Source organism: Nelumbo lutea, chromosome 6 (assembly GCF_056320005.1).
Source record: "Nelumbo lutea isolate HS-2025 chromosome 6, American lotus-T2T, whole genome shotgun sequence".
Classification (NCBI taxonomy): Eukaryota; Viridiplantae; Streptophyta; class Magnoliopsida; order Proteales; family Nelumbonaceae; genus Nelumbo; species Nelumbo lutea.
Genome location: NC_142689.1, coordinates 13,814,876 through 13,832,400, shown reverse-complemented (window position 1 = coordinate 13,832,400; position 17,525 = coordinate 13,814,876). Strand labels below are relative to the sequence as shown.

At 38.6% G+C, this 17,525-nt stretch overlaps 3 protein-coding genes and 1 long non-coding RNA gene across 5 annotated transcripts; all 4 read left to right on the top strand.

The window, feature by feature from the left end:
• The first annotated feature begins 395 nt into the window (after nt 1-395).
• Nucleotides 396-3,903, top strand: LOC148847474 (uncharacterized). Its single transcript, XR_016100176.1, has 2 exons — nt 396-768; nt 3,117-3,903. It is a non-coding gene; the product is annotated as an uncharacterized LOC148847474 (long non-coding RNA).
• Nucleotides 3,904-10,074: 6,171 nt separating this feature from the next.
• On the top strand, nt 10,075-13,204 carry LOC148847473 (uncharacterized). 2 transcript variants are annotated; one of them, XM_088952354.1, is made up of 3 exons: nt 10,181-10,404; nt 10,969-12,058; nt 12,604-13,204. In XM_088952354.1, the coding sequence occupies exons 2-3, from the start codon at nt 11,947-11,949 to the stop codon at nt 12,981-12,983; spliced, it is 492 nt and encodes a 163-aa protein (XP_088808480.1). In that variant the 5' UTR covers nt 10,181-10,404; nt 10,969-11,946; the 3' UTR covers nt 12,984-13,204. The 2 variants fall into 2 exon arrangements, with proteins under 2 accessions (XP_088808481.1, XP_088808480.1); XM_088952355.1 differs by lacking the exon at nt 10,969-12,058 and having other exon boundaries at nt 10,075-10,404.
• A 673-nt stretch (nt 13,205-13,877) lies between these two features.
• LOC148847472 (uncharacterized) lies at nt 13,878-14,429 on the top strand. Its single transcript, XM_088951268.1, has one exon. The coding sequence runs from the start codon at nt 13,878-13,880 to the stop codon at nt 14,427-14,429; it is 552 nt and encodes a 183-aa protein (XP_088807394.1).
• Nucleotides 14,430-16,611: 2,182 nt separating this feature from the next.
• Nucleotides 16,612-17,503, top strand: LOC148847471 (uncharacterized). Its single transcript, XM_088948172.1, has one exon. The coding sequence runs from the start codon at nt 16,750-16,752 to the stop codon at nt 17,296-17,298; it is 549 nt and encodes a 182-aa protein (XP_088804298.1). The 5' UTR covers nt 16,612-16,749; the 3' UTR covers nt 17,299-17,503.
• The last annotated feature ends 22 nt before the right edge of the window (nt 17,504-17,525 follow it).

Here is a 17,525-nt window from a genome sequence, read left to right as displayed (position 1 = left end):
GTTTACATGTAATTTTTTTTTTGTATTTTTGCATGTTTATATATTTTAATAATAATAATAATAATAATAATAATAATCATATTATTATTATTATTATTATTATTATTATTATTATTATTATTATTATTATTATATGATTTATGATGCCATAGGTCCAAACGGTTGGACTGTTGATGCACCATGGCCAAAGATGATTGAATTGTTAATATGGGCCCAATCCTTTTTTATATGCAATATAAATTAATGCTATCTAATAATTTCTTTGAATTAATTGTTTTAGTGTACGTAATTTTATAATTCCAAAAATGTGGATTATTTCAATAGTTTATGGATCTTTCATAGACATTCACAAATCCTTAATTTCATAGAATATTTAAGTGTGAAAAGAATGAACTATAATGCTAGACATAATGGCTAAAAAGTCTTACAGGGGATGTATTATTTAGTCCATTTTGAAAACAAAAGAGAAGGGAAAGGAAGGTCTTAGTATTTAGAATAAAAGTAGTGGGAGATTCGAAGTCTTTTACTCTATTATATAAACGACCTTACTTAGCTGGATAGTTGCAAGGAAACCTCTTTCTGTTTCTGTTGTTGCTCCACTGAGAGTGAGGTTTCAGGATTGTATTCTCTAGGAATAGATAAAGCTGCTGCAACAATAACAACAACAACGCAGAGGTACGTAGATGTATCAAGGAATAATGGGGTTATTTCTGATGCTCTTCTTTTCCTACCTGCTTTGTCTGCCAACAGAAGAGACCTCGGTTTCAGGTATTCGATCTCTTGTCTTTTTTCTTAATTTCTAGTTCTTCAAAGTCCACATTATTAATTTCCGCCTTGGATCCCTATTCATTACTGACTATACAATTCTTGGATCGGCTTGATGATGTACTAGTCTCTTAATTTGCTCAAAACTGACTGAAGTTGCAATTGCAGTCTAAGAGATCAGTTTCATTAATTAGGATGGTTCTAGGGTTTATCACTAGACACAGAAAGATACTGAAGCATCAATTGCTTTACCCTCTGTTGTTTAATACTGTTCCTGCCGACACCCAGAAGTGCAACTTTCGTTTCTTTTTTTTTTTTTTTTTTTTTAACTGAGCAAGTTAATTCTCTCTTTTCATTAAATATATATAACAACTCTCATCTCTTACCTAAGTGCACGTGAAGTCTGTAAAGCAAAAGCAGAGGATGAGAAAGACTGGGTATAGGAAGAGCCTACATGTGCCCTTCAGTCATCTATGGAATTATCAGTGATTTTTATTTCGCAGATTCTAGATCATGGAGTTTTTGTTTTCTGAAAAAGTTTTCTTCATAATAAGAAAGCAATAGTTCCTTGATTTTAAGAAGGGGAGGATTAGATAATAACTATCATCATCCCGCAGACTAGTCATGATTCATAATGACTTTGTGTTTCTTCTGGAATTTTGATTTAGAGATACCTAATTAAAAGAGTCAGGATCTCTTGCCAACAAAAGTTGTCTCTGTGTCTGCATATCTCACCATAAGACTGAGAAATCTCATAAGGCTGGGACCCACTATGACTATACATGAGATGTAAGAACACATATCATGTTGGAACCATGTTGGGACAGTTTTTGGCCCTAGCCCTTTCTGCCCCTTCAACTTATAATTGATCACTTCTTATGGGTGGTCTGCCATGTGCAGGAAGAAACCATCTTAATCCACTTTTTTCTCTTTTTATCATCTGTTAGATATATTCTTAATGACTTCATCTCTGTTTCTATCATATTTGTAGTTTTTCCACTCATGCATGCACCAACAGGTTAATATCAAGGGTTATTTTCTTAATATTATCATATGATATGATCATATCATAAGGGGGAAGGATTCAATCAGTTAAGTCTTTAATCAGATGCCAAGGTTATGTTTAGTTTGATAGAAAATAAGAGAGAAAGAAAGTTGAGGGAAGGAACTTTTACAAATTCCTTATGAATTTTCTCCCAGCTTCTTGTTTTCTCTCTAATTTTCCATCTCACCAAACACTACTTAAACGAAAAAGGGCCATTTATGTATAATGGGGGACCAAAACCGGGTTCAATCCAATTCCCAAAATCAGAGTATTCTTTTAAATTCATTTTCATTCTCTAATACATCTTTTCTTTTTGAGAGGGTGTTACGTGATAAGCTTGGCTTTGATGACAAAGAAAAACAAATTGGAGCTAATAAAACTCGTAAGCTTTCAAGTCCAACATTTTTTTTAGCCAAGCCACTAACAAATCGGGCCCCTTTTTCCAGTGTCAGACCAGTAAGGCTATGTGTTGTTCACTGTGGGAAAAAATTTTAAATATATATGAGAAATTGATAAATTGTGGGAAGGTTCTCAAAGAATTCATAAATATCTTAGGGCTATGTTTGTTTGGTTTGAATGAAAAGGTAGAGAAATGAGGTCCCTTTTTTTTTTTTTTTTTAGAAAAGCCAAATTGAAAGATGTACAAATCAGCTCATGCAAAAGACATCCTTGCTGAATTGTATGATCCTATGCTAAGGTGATCTCTTGCCAACAAGACACGGGATGGGCTTGGGCCTGGGCCGAGCTTATGTTGGTCAATGAATTCACGCTAAAATTATATATCTATTTATATATATATATATATATATATATATATATGTAAATATGTATGCAAAATTAACATATTGGATTGGGCCCAAACCCAGCCCGTGAAAAATTTTAGATTGGACCCACCCAAGTTGCACCCCTACTTTCAACTACTATATGAGGGTCCCGCCAATACAGAGTCTGAGTAAAGAGATATATACAAACTTACCTCTGTAAATATAGAGAGATTTTTTCCAAGATTTACACCCTAATAACCCAAGTCATAAAGGAACAACCCAACCATTGCACCATGTCCCACCCTCATCATTCATCATTTATTAATATTGAATCAACATTCATGATTTATGATGTTCTAAAAAAGAAATCAACATTCATCATTTATATTAATTATTCCTTGTTAGATCAGCAAAATAAAAGAAAGATACTTTATAATTTGCCTCATATCAACTCAACTACTAAGAATAATGAAGATATATATCAATAGCACCACCCTTGAATTACTGATACCTTATTATTATTATCTTCATGACTCTTGTAGGGGATGAAAAGGTAAATGAAGTAATGGAAACTAGGAAACAAGAAGCGCACTTTTTATTAGTCAATAAGCTCGTTGGTGGTGGTGGTCGTGGTGGTGGTGGTGGCGGTGGAGCAGCTGCTGCTACCGGTGGAAATGGGGATAGCAACTCAAGACCAGGATCCACCGCTGCTATCATTCCAATATATACAGCAGCATCCAGCCATCGCAATGGCAAGCATCACAATGCCAGTACTAGCAAGGGAAACTACCCTGGAGTTACAGTAATGGTTGCAGTCATCTTGGCCTTACTTATTCTACATTTACACAGTAGGAGGATGTAAATTAATAGTCCAAGAGTCAGATACAAAAATGGATGCTTCGTGTGATGTAATATGTGTGTGTGTTATAGTGATTGGAACCTGATCTCCTGCAAGCAAAACTTCATGCACACATAGCATTTAGCTAGCAGCACATTGGTATTATCTAGTTCAGATCTGCTCCCAACATTATTCCACCAAGTCATTACAGTTGCACATTGAAAATATTTTCCCATGAATGACAAGGGAGATATTCCCAATGTGTGACTTATTGGCACAATATTGGTAGTGTTTCGTTGGTAACAGATCACTGTATTAAATTCATATAGGGAGATATTCCCAATCTAGTGCTGGATTCCCATGCTTATAGAATGTGTACAGAGTTGTTGCTTCTTGTTGCTAGTGATTGATGTATGAGTCGTTGGAATGCAGCTACTTGGTTGTAAAAATGTTTGACTGATTAATAGCGAGTTGAATTAGCGTCTGATTAATTGGTTCTTGTTCTCAATAAAAACTAAGAATAACTTTTTTAATTGTGACGAGTGTGGGGGTATGTTGATTCGAAATAGTTCTAAGGGGACTGAGCATATTGAATCAAGCATCTGGCACAAAGGCTAAGTGGCCAGCCCAATCAAAAACTCTGTTTGGATAAACTTCTGCTTTTCAGCATGGGCCGTAGGAAATAAAAAAGACTCAAAAAGTGTCTTGAGAATTTGATAAGTGATAAGAAATACTTTAAAAAATATAACAATCTAAAGCCAAACCACTTTTAAACCACAAAGCCTAACAGACTAACAGTCCGTTTTGAAGGGCTCAAGCTTTGATTAAATTGCTTTGGAGAAGTCACTAAAAAGAGCTTTGGGGAAGCTGATTTATTGTGAATTCAATCAGTATTTGTTTAATTGATTCTTGTTCCAAATGTGAAGTAATTAAGGTCAATTTTATTTTGCTACTTCACTGCATAAATACATAAGGCGTAGTTCAAAATGTAAGAACCATAAATGTACTTTAGAGGAGAGGAAGGAGGATCTCATCTTGTTTTTCTTTGTTTCCTTTTTAGGAAATATGTCTTATATACTACTATTAAAAGTGCGAATGATAGTGTGAAACTTTTGTTAACTAAAATGCCCCAATATCTAAATTTGGCCCCTCTCTAATTGCAATGATAAAAATGTAATTTGAATAACCACATATCTGCTAATTTAAATTCTTCTCATTAAGTCTTATACTTAAAGTATTAATTTCTATTAACATTAAGTTAATCCTATTCTTCACTAAAATACCCTTATTTTTGAATTTCGCCCTATCACAAAATGTAATTTAAACTACAACATTTTTTCTCATTCAATTCCCTTTCATTAAGTCTTAGAGTATTAACTCACATTATTTCATTGAATCCTATATTTATTAACAACATTAAATAAAAGTAAGTGTGAAAAATATTAATTATTTTTATTAATGGTAGAAATAAAATACAAATTTAAAATCAATCCAAAAACGGGATTGTTTATTATTTGGTCTTCAATCAATAATTCAGCCTTTTGGGTCAAGTGTGTTAGCCCTAGATGTCATAATTAAATAATAATAGTAATAATAATAGTAATAATAATAATAATTAAAAAATATGAAAACACAAAAAAATATAAAAAGTACAAAAAAGCATTTGAAAAAAAAGCATTTGAACACATCTCTAGTATTGTATATTTCATCATATTAAACAAAAAATATAACAAATAAGAATAATTTTTATAAATATAAAAATATAAAAAAAATGAACTATCATTATCATAAAAAATTATTACATGTAAAACTCATACACACTTATTAATGTTAATATTTAATAAAGAATCTAAAATGATGTTATCACATTAGATCCCATCTTTTTCTTTTCCGCACATCAGATCATATCCCAATCTTGAAAAATGAAAAGAAGTTCCGCATCATGTGAAGGTCCTCTTTGTTATAGCGATCGTCAGCCAGATCACAACACCACAACAAGTTAACGGTTCCTCTTTCTATTTGTTGTCGACATTGATCAACCTTTATCGAAAATACCACGAAGGAGCTGAAGAATGTTTCACTTTTAAATCAATTCCAGCCACAAAGAATTTGGCTTTACCTTTTTGTAAATATTAAGAGAGAAGATTATGGGATGCATGCACGCAGAGAAGACAATATTGACCGTACAAAAAAGTGGCGAAAGAGTAAGTGAGTTGATGAGAGACCAGAGACAAGCTTCAACCCAAAGTTGGCTCTTTTAAACCCCACGTAACGTAATTCATCTCTTTTCTGGTTTTAATTACGTAACGTAGTTCATTTGTGTAGAGAACTTGGTTGCCTTGAATGCAAGTAAGAGAGATAAATCGCACGTACCTTTTGAGGGTGATGATGGTGCCTTGATATATGGTGTTCGAGATCACCAGCCCGCGTAACCCGGAGTTCGTTCCACACCCGAAGATGGACTCTGTTTAAACTGATAAGCCTTATTCGGGTCCCTCCGATCCAGGTGGGATGAGGATATATAAGGTTTGATGACGTGTGGCGTGACCCCGAGGATATGAGAGACAGTTGGCTCCCTTCTAGAAGGATGATACATGGCACCTCTACAAATCGAGGGTATGGGGAGCTGTTCGGACCTCGGTCTTGGTTGAAGGCCCAAGGCCACCGAGGTGGCCTAGCCTACTAAGGTGGCCAAAAATGCTGAGTTGTTGCCTAGTCGACAGGTCGCTCCACGTGTCATCATATTAATGGGTTGGGCCAAACTACCCCTCATCAATTGCCCCCCACTCCCGAACCTGAGGTAGTCAATTCAAGGCGGGAGTTCACGACGAGTTTAAGTGGATTTGGCCCAGTCTTTGGCTTGGCCGAGGTCCAACCTATGGGTTATACCCGAACAACCCAACTGGCTTAACCTTAAGGGCGAGGTTGCATCTCAAGTACGCACAGACGTCACGCAAACTATAAATACTGTGGACGCCAAAAACACACTCAACCAAATTCAACCTCGAAATGTGAATAGACACACCCTAGGAGCCATTGGATTTGACTGATCTAGACCGCCCGTGGTAGGTTATGCCGACTATAAATAAGACCCTTGGGGACCCATTTCCTTCATCCCGTTTTGAGCTCTCGCACATTCAGAGGTCACGAAGCATGTTGTCGTCAGTGGTGTCTTCAAGTCGGTCTTTCTTTCCTCTAGGTAAGCCATTTCCCTTGTCTATTTCATTTCGTTTTTCTCCTTGCTTTCTAGTATGTTGGGTAGTGAGTCTAGTGAGGAGAGGGTTGGGTTAGGTCAAGCCAAGGAGGGCACCTCGGTTCAAGACCGTCAAGGTTCCCAAAAAAGGGCCTCGTCTTCCCGTCGGCCCAATAGGCCTAGAGAACCATACCACTTCGGCCCTTTCTGGCTGTCTGTCGATTCCATTCGTGGCCTGGTAGCCCGATACAGGATTCCTGACCCCTTTGGCTATTCTCTTCCGGTTGGGGGATTTCCTTGGGAAAACGAGGAAAATGAGGTCATTGTCTTCGAAGAGGTCCTAAAAGCTGGTCTCCGATTCCCTTTTCACCCCTTTATTCCCAAGGTCTTGAATTTTTATAATATTACCCTTAGCCAGTTGTACCTGAACTCCGTCCAAACCTTGGTCGGTACAATTTCTCTTTTTCACCAGCTCGGCCTCTCTCTAAATATCAAAACTTTCACTGCCCTTTGCCAAATCAAGCAAAACCTAGCTAGTAGCCAAAGTGGACTATGATAGTGCCAATATATGCAACAAAATTTCAACTCTATTCAAAAGCCCATTTGAATCAATATAATGTATAATTATATTCTATACATAATATATATGTATATTATTTTAGATTTAATTCGTATTTTTATTTCAATCTTTAATTTTTTATTTATGAAAAATTTTCTTAAAATTGGGGTTTGAAGTTGAAAAAGAGGTTTTCTCACAAAAATAGAAAGGAAAGGTGGGACATATAGGTCCCGAAAAATTACCCCAAAAAGATATAAAGACCATCCCAATCAAACAGTTATGAATTTCAAAAGTTTATATATATATTTAGTTTACAACCATGACCTGGTAATTAGATCGAATGCATCAACAGTTCAACCACCCAGGTCGAATGGATTTTAACCGAATCAATAGTTTTTGGTTAAATCCTGGGTTTTGAGAAAATTAAACCTAGAATCAGAGCCGGTGTCAGTTTGAACCGAATGAACAGCGGGTTGAAAACATTGGTTTGAATGGTATAATCTGAAATTGTCAATACTGATCATTATGTTAAGGGTTACAGACTGCTATCCAATACTTGGGTTTAATGAGTGTTAGCCCCCCCACCCCACTCTCATTTGCAACTTTTCATAGTTGTTAGCCTTATCAGTTTATTTCAGAATCATGTGACTATCATGTGCAGCTTTAATTATTTCCAAATTCCCAAAATGTCTTTATATCAATATGATACCATTTTGCCAAAAAAAACGAAAGAATACAACAAAATTAGGAAAGAAAATAAAGAAACTGTAGAAAACCATAGAAATTACAACAAATAAAAATAGGAAAATATAGAAAAACAGGAAAATACAAAAAGCACTGAATTTTGCAAAAAGAAGAAATAAAAAATTAGATACAAAGAAATTTGAGAAAGATATGACAAAAATACAGAAAACTGCACAAAGAAAAAGAAATACAGAAAAATACAAAAAATACTAGAATTATTTATCAAAAAATGCTAAGACTATATGCCTTTTATTTTCTCAATCCATCAAACTTCATATGAGTATTTTAGTGATTTTACCTTTACCATCAAGCTTGTTAACCGCGGCGCAAAGTGCTGGAATTTGAAAGTTAAGAGTGGGCTTTGTCGGGGAAGTATCACTACCCCCATAATATAAGGGGGTAGTGAATACATACATACATACATACATACATACATATATACATACATGTATACATACATATATATAGAGAGAGCAAGATGCATATGAAGCCCACTGGCCATACAACGGAGAATGGGCATGTCCACAAATTTGATCCCACGCCTCCTAAATAAAAGGGGTGCCATGTGGCCATCTCAACTACTTGGTCATGTTGAAAACTTATTTGAAAGGGTTCAACTATGATATCGAAAAAAAATTTACATCCAATCAACCGGTATTAAAAAAGAGGTTATCAATCAGGTGGTGTTCATCACAATTCATGGGGTGCTTTTACATGAATAGAGTTTTATAAGCAATGGAAAACACCCTAAAACGATAAAACCCTCTAACTAGGCCATTCGGGACCTGCAATTCACACCTTTGTGTCTAGCTGGCTATGTAACCAATCACAAATGTTGTGTGTGCATGGGGCCTACACACGCGCATGTGTATGAAACACTTGTGTGTTCACTTGTGATTGGTTATATAGCCATTTACACAGTAGTGCAACCAGTTTCTCTAGACTTGCTGAGCTCACATTTGCGCCCCACAAGGGGGCACCCCACAATGTCCCACAGTGCATCCCCGCCGTGTATTGGGAATATCTCCTGATGATAGTACTAGACCCGATGATGTCATCATCGGGAGATGTTCTCAATACAAGGCAGGAATGCGCTATAGGATGTTGTGGGGCACCCCTCATGTGGCGCAGATCTGAACTCAGACTTGCCAGAATTTTTTGAACACGCCTAATAAACCATGACCTCAGGCTCTCTCTCTCTCTCTCTCAATATTACACTAGAGAATACCCCCACCCCCTACTAAATACGGGGTCAATGGTATGATATTTTTTTATTTATGTATTCTAATAAATTTTGTTTGACATCCATTTTTCATGTTATAAATTTAGGATATTATTTTATTTGATTTATTATTTAATTTAAGAGATTAAATCAAGTGTTATTACTAAATAATACCCCACTATATAGATCCTACAAAATGAGTTTTTGTTTTCGTTTTTTATTTTTTCTTTTTGGTGAAGGTAATTACTACTAACTGGAGGTAACTATCATTTGAATGGATAGACACATGACCTGAAGAAATACAGAGACATTATGGGGTGGGGACAGAGTAAGGAGAACGTGAGGTCCACTGACCTTACCACGATGAATAAGGGTACAATACAACTTGAATGGGCTCAGGTTGGGACATTGTCAAATTTTGAATGGGCCCAGCCCAAAATCCAGGCTTGATGCAGTGTAAAATGGAGCACCTGCATTTATGCACGTTTGATCCCATGCCTGCATATTTGGAGGAATGCCCAAGTGACCATCTCAACTACTGGCTCATGGGCAAAAACACCACTGGATCATGAGCTAAAAAACACCATCAACTATGATCCTATCACATTATCAGAGAGAACCAAAGGGTCACCCCATCTGTGCTACCAGGATCTAACCATTGATATGGGTTACTGTGACAAGAACAAACTAAAAGCAAATAATGGAACATGTAACAAGACCAATATGAAATTTGTTCTCCACCATACCAGTGATGTGTCAAGATCAACGCATGTAATAAGTGGTATCAAGATCTAAAATGAATAATGGGATGATATTCCTTCTTATCTATCTAGATTATTTTGCCACTAAGCACTGTTGGTTTCTAGAGATTCTCAAGGAACCGAATATTACTCTATCTGCACTTGCCGTGCATGCATATGGAGCAAATAGCATCAATGAAAAGTAAAGTGAAAAGCACTTCCCCTTCCCGGAAAAAGGGCTGAGAAAAGTTTTTTCCGACCATGGAGAATGAAGCCACATAAGAACCTGAGCATGGGTGACCTGGCTTGTAAATCAATATATACAAGGGTTTCTCCTAAAATATTAGAAGCCAATTCAAAATAAGAGGTTCTATTTAAAAGGCAACCGCCATCAACAGAAACAGCAGCTACAACAACAACAATTACAACAATTAATCAAGTTGTTAATGGAAGAGATGAGATTGTTACTGCTACTCCTCGTTTACATTCTCTTTCTCACATCGTCTTCTCCTTTTCACAAAGCTATGGTTCCAGGTATTAATCTTACATGTTTTCTTCATTCCTAATCTAAATTTGATCATAGATCCTTACAAGTTACAACTCCCCTTAAAACCTTGATATGAGTATATGAGGTTGTACCTGGTCTTTCATTCCTGCTGGTCAGTGAGAATTTGGATGCCTGATCTCTGGTTTATCATGAACAATGAAAAACCAGGAACAATATAATTATTCACCTTCCTACCATCACCCAACTTATCCCTACCCTCTCCCATCTGAGGGCAAAGGTAGACAAGCTTTCTAGTGTCTCCCCGAGTAATGCATACTCCCTTTTCAATTTAGAGTGTATTTGGTCATGGTTCATTTCATATGTTTCCTCTGGTTCCAAAACACAAAATCACATTAAAGAGTGTTGTCTAATGTGAATTGTTGTTTTTCTTAGTCAGTTTAATAAACAAATCAAGGTCATCTGGTTTGAAAAATAAATTAGTTTTTAAAATAGTATTTTCTGTTTCTAAAACTGAAACCAAACTTAAGTGGGTTGTGTTCAACTACAAGCTTTTACCTATAAAAAAAAATGACTCCATGCTGTTATTGTAGCTCATACGCAGGAACACACCATTATTGGACAGGAATGGGTAAATGAGAAAATGTCAATTAGGGAAGGGAATGCACGCTATTTACTAGTAAATGGCGGTGGGGATGATGGAAAGTCATCATCGGGCACCGGTGGAAATGGAGGTCAGGGAGTCAATCCATTATACGGAGCAGCCGGTGCTGCGGCTGCAACCAACAATCGCCACGGCAACGACAACAAAGACCGTCACAATCGCAACGATGGTACAAGCAAGGGAAACTACTTAGGCCTCATAACGTTGGGAGCTGCTGCACTCACTCTATTTTAATTTTTACACTTACAAGGTGGTGGTAGGATGTAAAAAATAAAAACCTCCTGCTGTATCCTGCATCATCAGCAACGGGAAAAAGATGAACTATCAACTAACAAATTTAACAAGAGCAGCTCCAATTTCACTATGTCTGTAATGGAGTCTTCTCTGTCTCTGATTGCTTGGAGTTCATCGTGCTTCCAGAAATTTGTGATTTACTGATTTGACAACCTCACTGAATTAACGTATCAGCTTTCAGCATGTTTTAAAGATAATGATGCATTTCAGTTCACTCCATTTGCATGTTGGGTCCCACTATCAGGCCCAGGCAGCCTGACTCTCAGCCCGTCTTGATCTTTCAACTCAATTTCCAAAACCTGGTTCAGAGAAGACCCACAGGTGCTTCTAGTATGGGTTCTGAGTCTGGACTCTGGAGATGATCTGTGGTCGTTCCACAGAAAGAAAAGTGGGACCCAATTAAATTTGGGATTCACTTTATATATATACGAGGAAACTTCGAATAAGATGACCAACATAGCATTTCGAAGCAAGGTATATCTTTCATCAGTTGAAATATATTCAAGACCCCTCAACACACACACGAGAGAGAGAGAGAGAGAGAGGTGAGAGAGAGAGAGAGGTTTGTATATGTAAGCTAAACTACAATAACTCCATAGAAACAGACGTTTAGATGCATCGAGGAATGGAAAAGAAACCAAAACCATGGCTACTGACGATGCTCTTCTTCTACCTAATTCTTTGTCTGCCATCACTTTCTCATTTGGACAAAACCTTGGTTTCAGGTATATATATTCATCCTCTTCCCCTTCTTTTCTCCCCTTTAATTAGTTTCAAAAGTCCCTTCAACCTTGATTTGGTTTCCCGTGTTGAGCTCGATTTTTATTTAATATATGTTAATCAACAAAGAAAGTTGGGGTGAGAATTGAGAGGTGAAATCAGTTTTTGCTTCAAGAAATTAAGAAATCAGATCGAAAGAAAAGCTACCTGGTTTATCATCTGAGGGAAAGAAAGAGATAGATGAAGACCCAGATGATGACTCAGTCACTAACTTTAGCTTTTGCTTTATCTTTAACCACCGATCGACCAGATGGATTATGGCCCTTTTGAGTGTAGCTTTTCTCAAAGCCACTAGCTTTACAAATCATTTGCTTGTGGGGTTGTGGACGGTGGCATTACCGTTAACGTGTGGGGCTGGAGCCGGACGCCTTGAGTGATGGGCCTTGATTATTTGGCTAAATCATTTCCTCTGGTGCAACATTAATTTACCATGGTCATGATGATGTTAATGGTGACATCTTGATTCACTCTCTGCATGTTGTTCTTGTAGCGTATGTGCAGGATCACGTCGAAGGAGAACAAGGGATAAATGAGAGAGTGTCAACTAGGGAAGGAGATGCATCCTTTGTGTTAGTGAGCAGGCGAGGCGGTGGTGGCGGTGGCCATGGCGGTGGCGGTGGTCATGCAGCAGCGAGGGGTGGAGGGGGCGCTGCCCACGGTGGCGGATCTTCTGCAACAAAAATTCCGTTAATAGCAGCAGCTGGGGCTGCAGCAGGTATTGCAGCGGCCAGCAGTCAGCGCCACAATGGAAACAACAGCGGCCGCCATTCTAATGCTGCTACCAGCAACAGAAGCTATTCTGGGCTTACAACTTTGGCCGCTGCCTTCTTCACCTCTATTGTTATGCATCTGCAAGGGTTTCGGCCGTGAGATACTCGTACATGAATTAACTACGTACAGAGTGGCTGTCTTAATTTGTATTTTGTTTACTCGTTTTCCTGTTTTGAATCTCAGTCTGATCGTTTGCTTCCTCTTTTCCAAGAAAATTATTTGTAATTTCACAAGCTTTATTGTCAGCGGATCAAATGCGTAGCACTACTTAAAATTATCATTTTAGAAAATCATGGAAACTCTGGCCATGTTAGTTAGCATCTGTTCTGCTCCAAATTAGAATCATTATTTCAAGAATGAGTTGTGAATTGAAAGTGATTCTATCTTTTAGCTTCAAAAAATCAAATTATTAAAATGACTTTTGAGAAATCAAAACTTAGGGCCCGTTTGGCTTGTGGGAATAAGAGTCTGAAATTGGAATGAAATGATCCAACTGTTTGATTGGGCGGAATCGAAATCATATTCCCATTCCTCGTGGAATGGCATGTTACCCCTCCCTTGAGAATGAAATCTTATTTCAATTCCCATTTCAATATTCTCTAAACCAATTTAACTGTCAATCATTCCAATTTTGGTTTTGGAGGATTTTGATTCCCAGTGTAACTGTCAATCAAACGGACTCTTAACAACCCGACCCAACTCACCCGAGTCGAGTTGCATAGTCACAGCCTCACAGGTAATACCTGAAACCATAGTATCAGACAGATGTCATTCAGATTCTATGGCATCATCACATAACACCACGTGTCCAGTTGTATTGGGACAAAGAAATTGTGAAATTACAGGATTACCCCCAATTGATTAGCAGAACGACGGACTGGCGACGGTCATTTCAGAATTTTCAGTCAACACTCAACTGTGGGAATTACGGGAGCTTTCCCATTCCTTTAAACAGGTAAACCCCAAGCCCCCTTTCCCCCTCCTACCAGAAAAATGGGGAAGAAGCAAAAATGGAGCTGGAAATCGGCACTCGTCGGGGCGGCAGCGGCGACGGCAACTGCCGCGGTTGCCTTGGGAAGGCCCAGGGATCCCTCCTTCGAGCTGCTATCACTCAGGCTTTCGTCCTTGAAGCTCAACCCACCTGACCTCGAAGCCGAGCTCAACCTTACCGTACACGTGAAGAACCCCAACATCACCCACGTCAACTACTCCTCTGCATCCATTCCCATCTACTACCATGGTGCGATTCTGGGCTTCGCTCAAGTACACGCGGGCACCCAGCGCCCCAAGTCATGTCAGGTGCTCAGGCTCCGGGCACGACTGCACGGTCTGGAGCTGGCCCAGCACTCGCCTCAGTTATTGGCCGATGTGGCCCGACGGGAAATGGTGCTCGATGCGGCGGGGGAGGTCGGAGGTACGGCGAATCTGCTGTGGTGGGGCACCAGGTTTAAGCTCCATGTGGAGAGTCACCTTGTTGTTGATCCGGTTTCTCTCGATGTCGTAGACCAGGAAAATAGATCGGAGATAGAACTGTTTACTGCTTAGTTCAGATCTCTCTCTATCTCTCTCTCCCTTTCCTTTTCTGGATAGATATGCTTGTAGAATGGAGATACTTGTCTGAAACTTGGAATTTAGTACGTGTGATTTACAATTTGACGTACACACCAGCAATGAGCAAACGCGTAGCTGCTTGCTGATGAGCTAGAGATGATAATGGCATAATGCATTGATGCCCACTCAGAAGAGTCCATGTTGTCTCTTCTATTTTAATCTTATGAGAGACGATAACCAAACCGGGCGAGTTTTGCCACCTGGCAAAATAAATTTTCGATTCCTAACCGCACCAAGAACTCTGGGCTTGTATATTGTATGACGCTTGAGCCGGTGCGGTTGGCACTATCAATAAATAATAAAAGATGTAAAATTTAAGGGGTAGTTGGAGGTCCACATCTCATTTCTCAGCATCCACAGTGTTGGAAGCCAAAGCCTCTCACTCTACTCCATGTGAAAATTTCTCTCACCGAAGTTGAATTACACAATTAGGCCTTCTATTTTACAGGCTTCGCGAGAAAATGTTTGTTAATTCAAATTAATAAAAAAAATAAAATAAAGCAATTCAATCATGCCATGGATGAGACTCACACTCTTCTTCCAGTCCTACTTCTACTTCGGGGCTTGTTCATGTATTAGTATTTTGTTTCTCTTTGAAACCTTTTTTTTTGTGGGTAGGGATCCGCTACCAATAAAACGCTCTCAATAACCATTGCTGTCCTACATTGGAAACATTTCTGTTATTCATTGGTAGATGTTTCCAATGTGCAGATGCTGTGATCAATTGGAACATATTGGGAGCATCTGATTTGTGAGATCACATCAACGCCCCATATGCACATCTTACTGTGCACCGGTAACATCTTTGACACTTGCCACTGGGAGATGTTTCCAATATATAGTTGAGATGTGTTGTGAGGATGCTCAATGTGAACTCCTGATTGGTAGTAGATCGGATCCCATTTTATTTTGTTGAATTAGGATCTCCCTAGTTTGGATCTTTCAATCAGATATGGATCTCCCCTCCATTCAATCCAATATATATGTTATTTATTTATTTATATAAATATATATAGCATATATATGTGTTATTTATTTATTTATTTATAAATAATGTATATATATATATATATATATATATATGATTAAAATAGTTGAAAAGATACTTATATTTTTTGTGTTTTTTTATTTAAATTATTATATTATATTTTTTAATAATTTATTTATTTTTTAAAAAAATAATATCAAATCCAATCCAAAGATCAAACGAATTCATTAGATTTGAATTCAAATCTACATTTATAAAATCTGATCGAATCTTCAGATCAAATCAGATCTTCCTTTAACAGTGTCAGATCAGATCCAATCCAATCCGTTTGCATCCCTAATATTTGACAATTAAAGTGCTTTTGAAATTAACTTGTTCGGGATCTCCTGGCAAGAAAATTCCCCAACCAACGCATCCCAACATGATTTCTGTCTACACATCGCATGAGTGGGTTCTACACATTATGTGTGGGCATGTTACATGTGTTGGAACCTATTAGGAGTATTACGATGGGAGGAGATCTGGACTGAACAAATGCTACAACGGGTCAAGTGTGAGACTGATGTAAATAAGGGACCAATGTTATTTTATAGGCTGGTCCAGTTTTGAATGAATAATCTGTATAAAATAACTTCGATAAAAACGATGTAAAAGTTTACATCCATAATACCGGTTCGCGTTTAACATTTTTAAATCAATCAATGTACAATTCCATTGATGTTAAATGGGAATTTACATCCACCACGCCCAACAGACGTCCCACAGCATATCCCATATTCGGGAAATCTTCCACAATTTCGGAAGATGTTCTTAATGCACGCTAACATGTGCATTAAACAGATTTGATCTCGTTACGTAGCTGAACTGACTACTAAACTGAACGACTTATTAAGTAACAGAAAAACCCACCGGCCACCTGCAAATGGAGATGGATTTGAACGAAACAGCAAAGTGCAGACATATACGATGAGACAATGAAAGACGAAATTACTAAATCACCCTCAGCCCCTATATATATGATATATGGTCGTGTGCGGGGCACCTTGATCATTTTACACACCCTAAGCCGGTAAGCCCAAATCCATTATCCTCCATTCCTTCCACCTACTCGCTACCCATCATTCTAGAGTTTCAAACGGATCAGTAGTAGCCACTAGCCAGTAGCATCTTTCTTTCTGCTCTCTTCCTTCTGAGCTGCATCCCCCACTCTGAATCTCAGAATCTGAACTGCACCACAATTTGTGTTTGTGTTACTAAAGCTCCTTGATGGAACTGAACGTGAGGAGCTGGAGGACGGCAATAGTCGGTGCAATGTCAGCGGCGGCAACGGCGGCGATCATCATCTGCAAGCCCAGAGACCCCACCTTCCACCTGATATCAGTCAACTTCACCTCCTTCAAACTCAATTTCCCCCTCCTCGACGCCGAGCTTACCCTCAACGTTCATGTCATCAACCCCAACATCGTCCCCGTCTACTACTCCGCCACCACTATGTCCATCTTCTACCAAGACTCCCTCCTCGGCACCGCCAAGATAGAGGCCGGCTCCCAGGCGGCCAAGTCATGCCAGGTACTCCACCTCCCGGCTCGCCTCGACAGTCTCGAGCTCGCCCACCATGCGGCAAGTTTCCTAGCCGACGTGGCCCGACGGGAGATGGTGCTGGATGCATCTGTCGACCTCGCCGGGGAAGCCAAAGTGCTGTGGTGGAGCCACAGATTCAATATCCACGTGGAAAGCCATGTCGTCGTTGATCCCGTCTTCCTCGATGTGATCGACCAGGAAAACAACTCCGCCCTCGAACTCTTCATTGTTTGATAGTTCAAACTGAGGCATCATGTAAATCCATACTTCCATACAGTGAGCAACCTGAATTTCTATCAAACAAGTTAGCTCTGAGTTTGAATATAGATTACTGACAGGAAGAAAATTTTAAGGGTCAGGAGAACTTGTTCAAACTTCAAACCCATTTCTTAATTCTACTTTGACGGTATCATCAATCAATGAAGCACACTAGCCACCACATTTTAGCATTACCCAGCTAC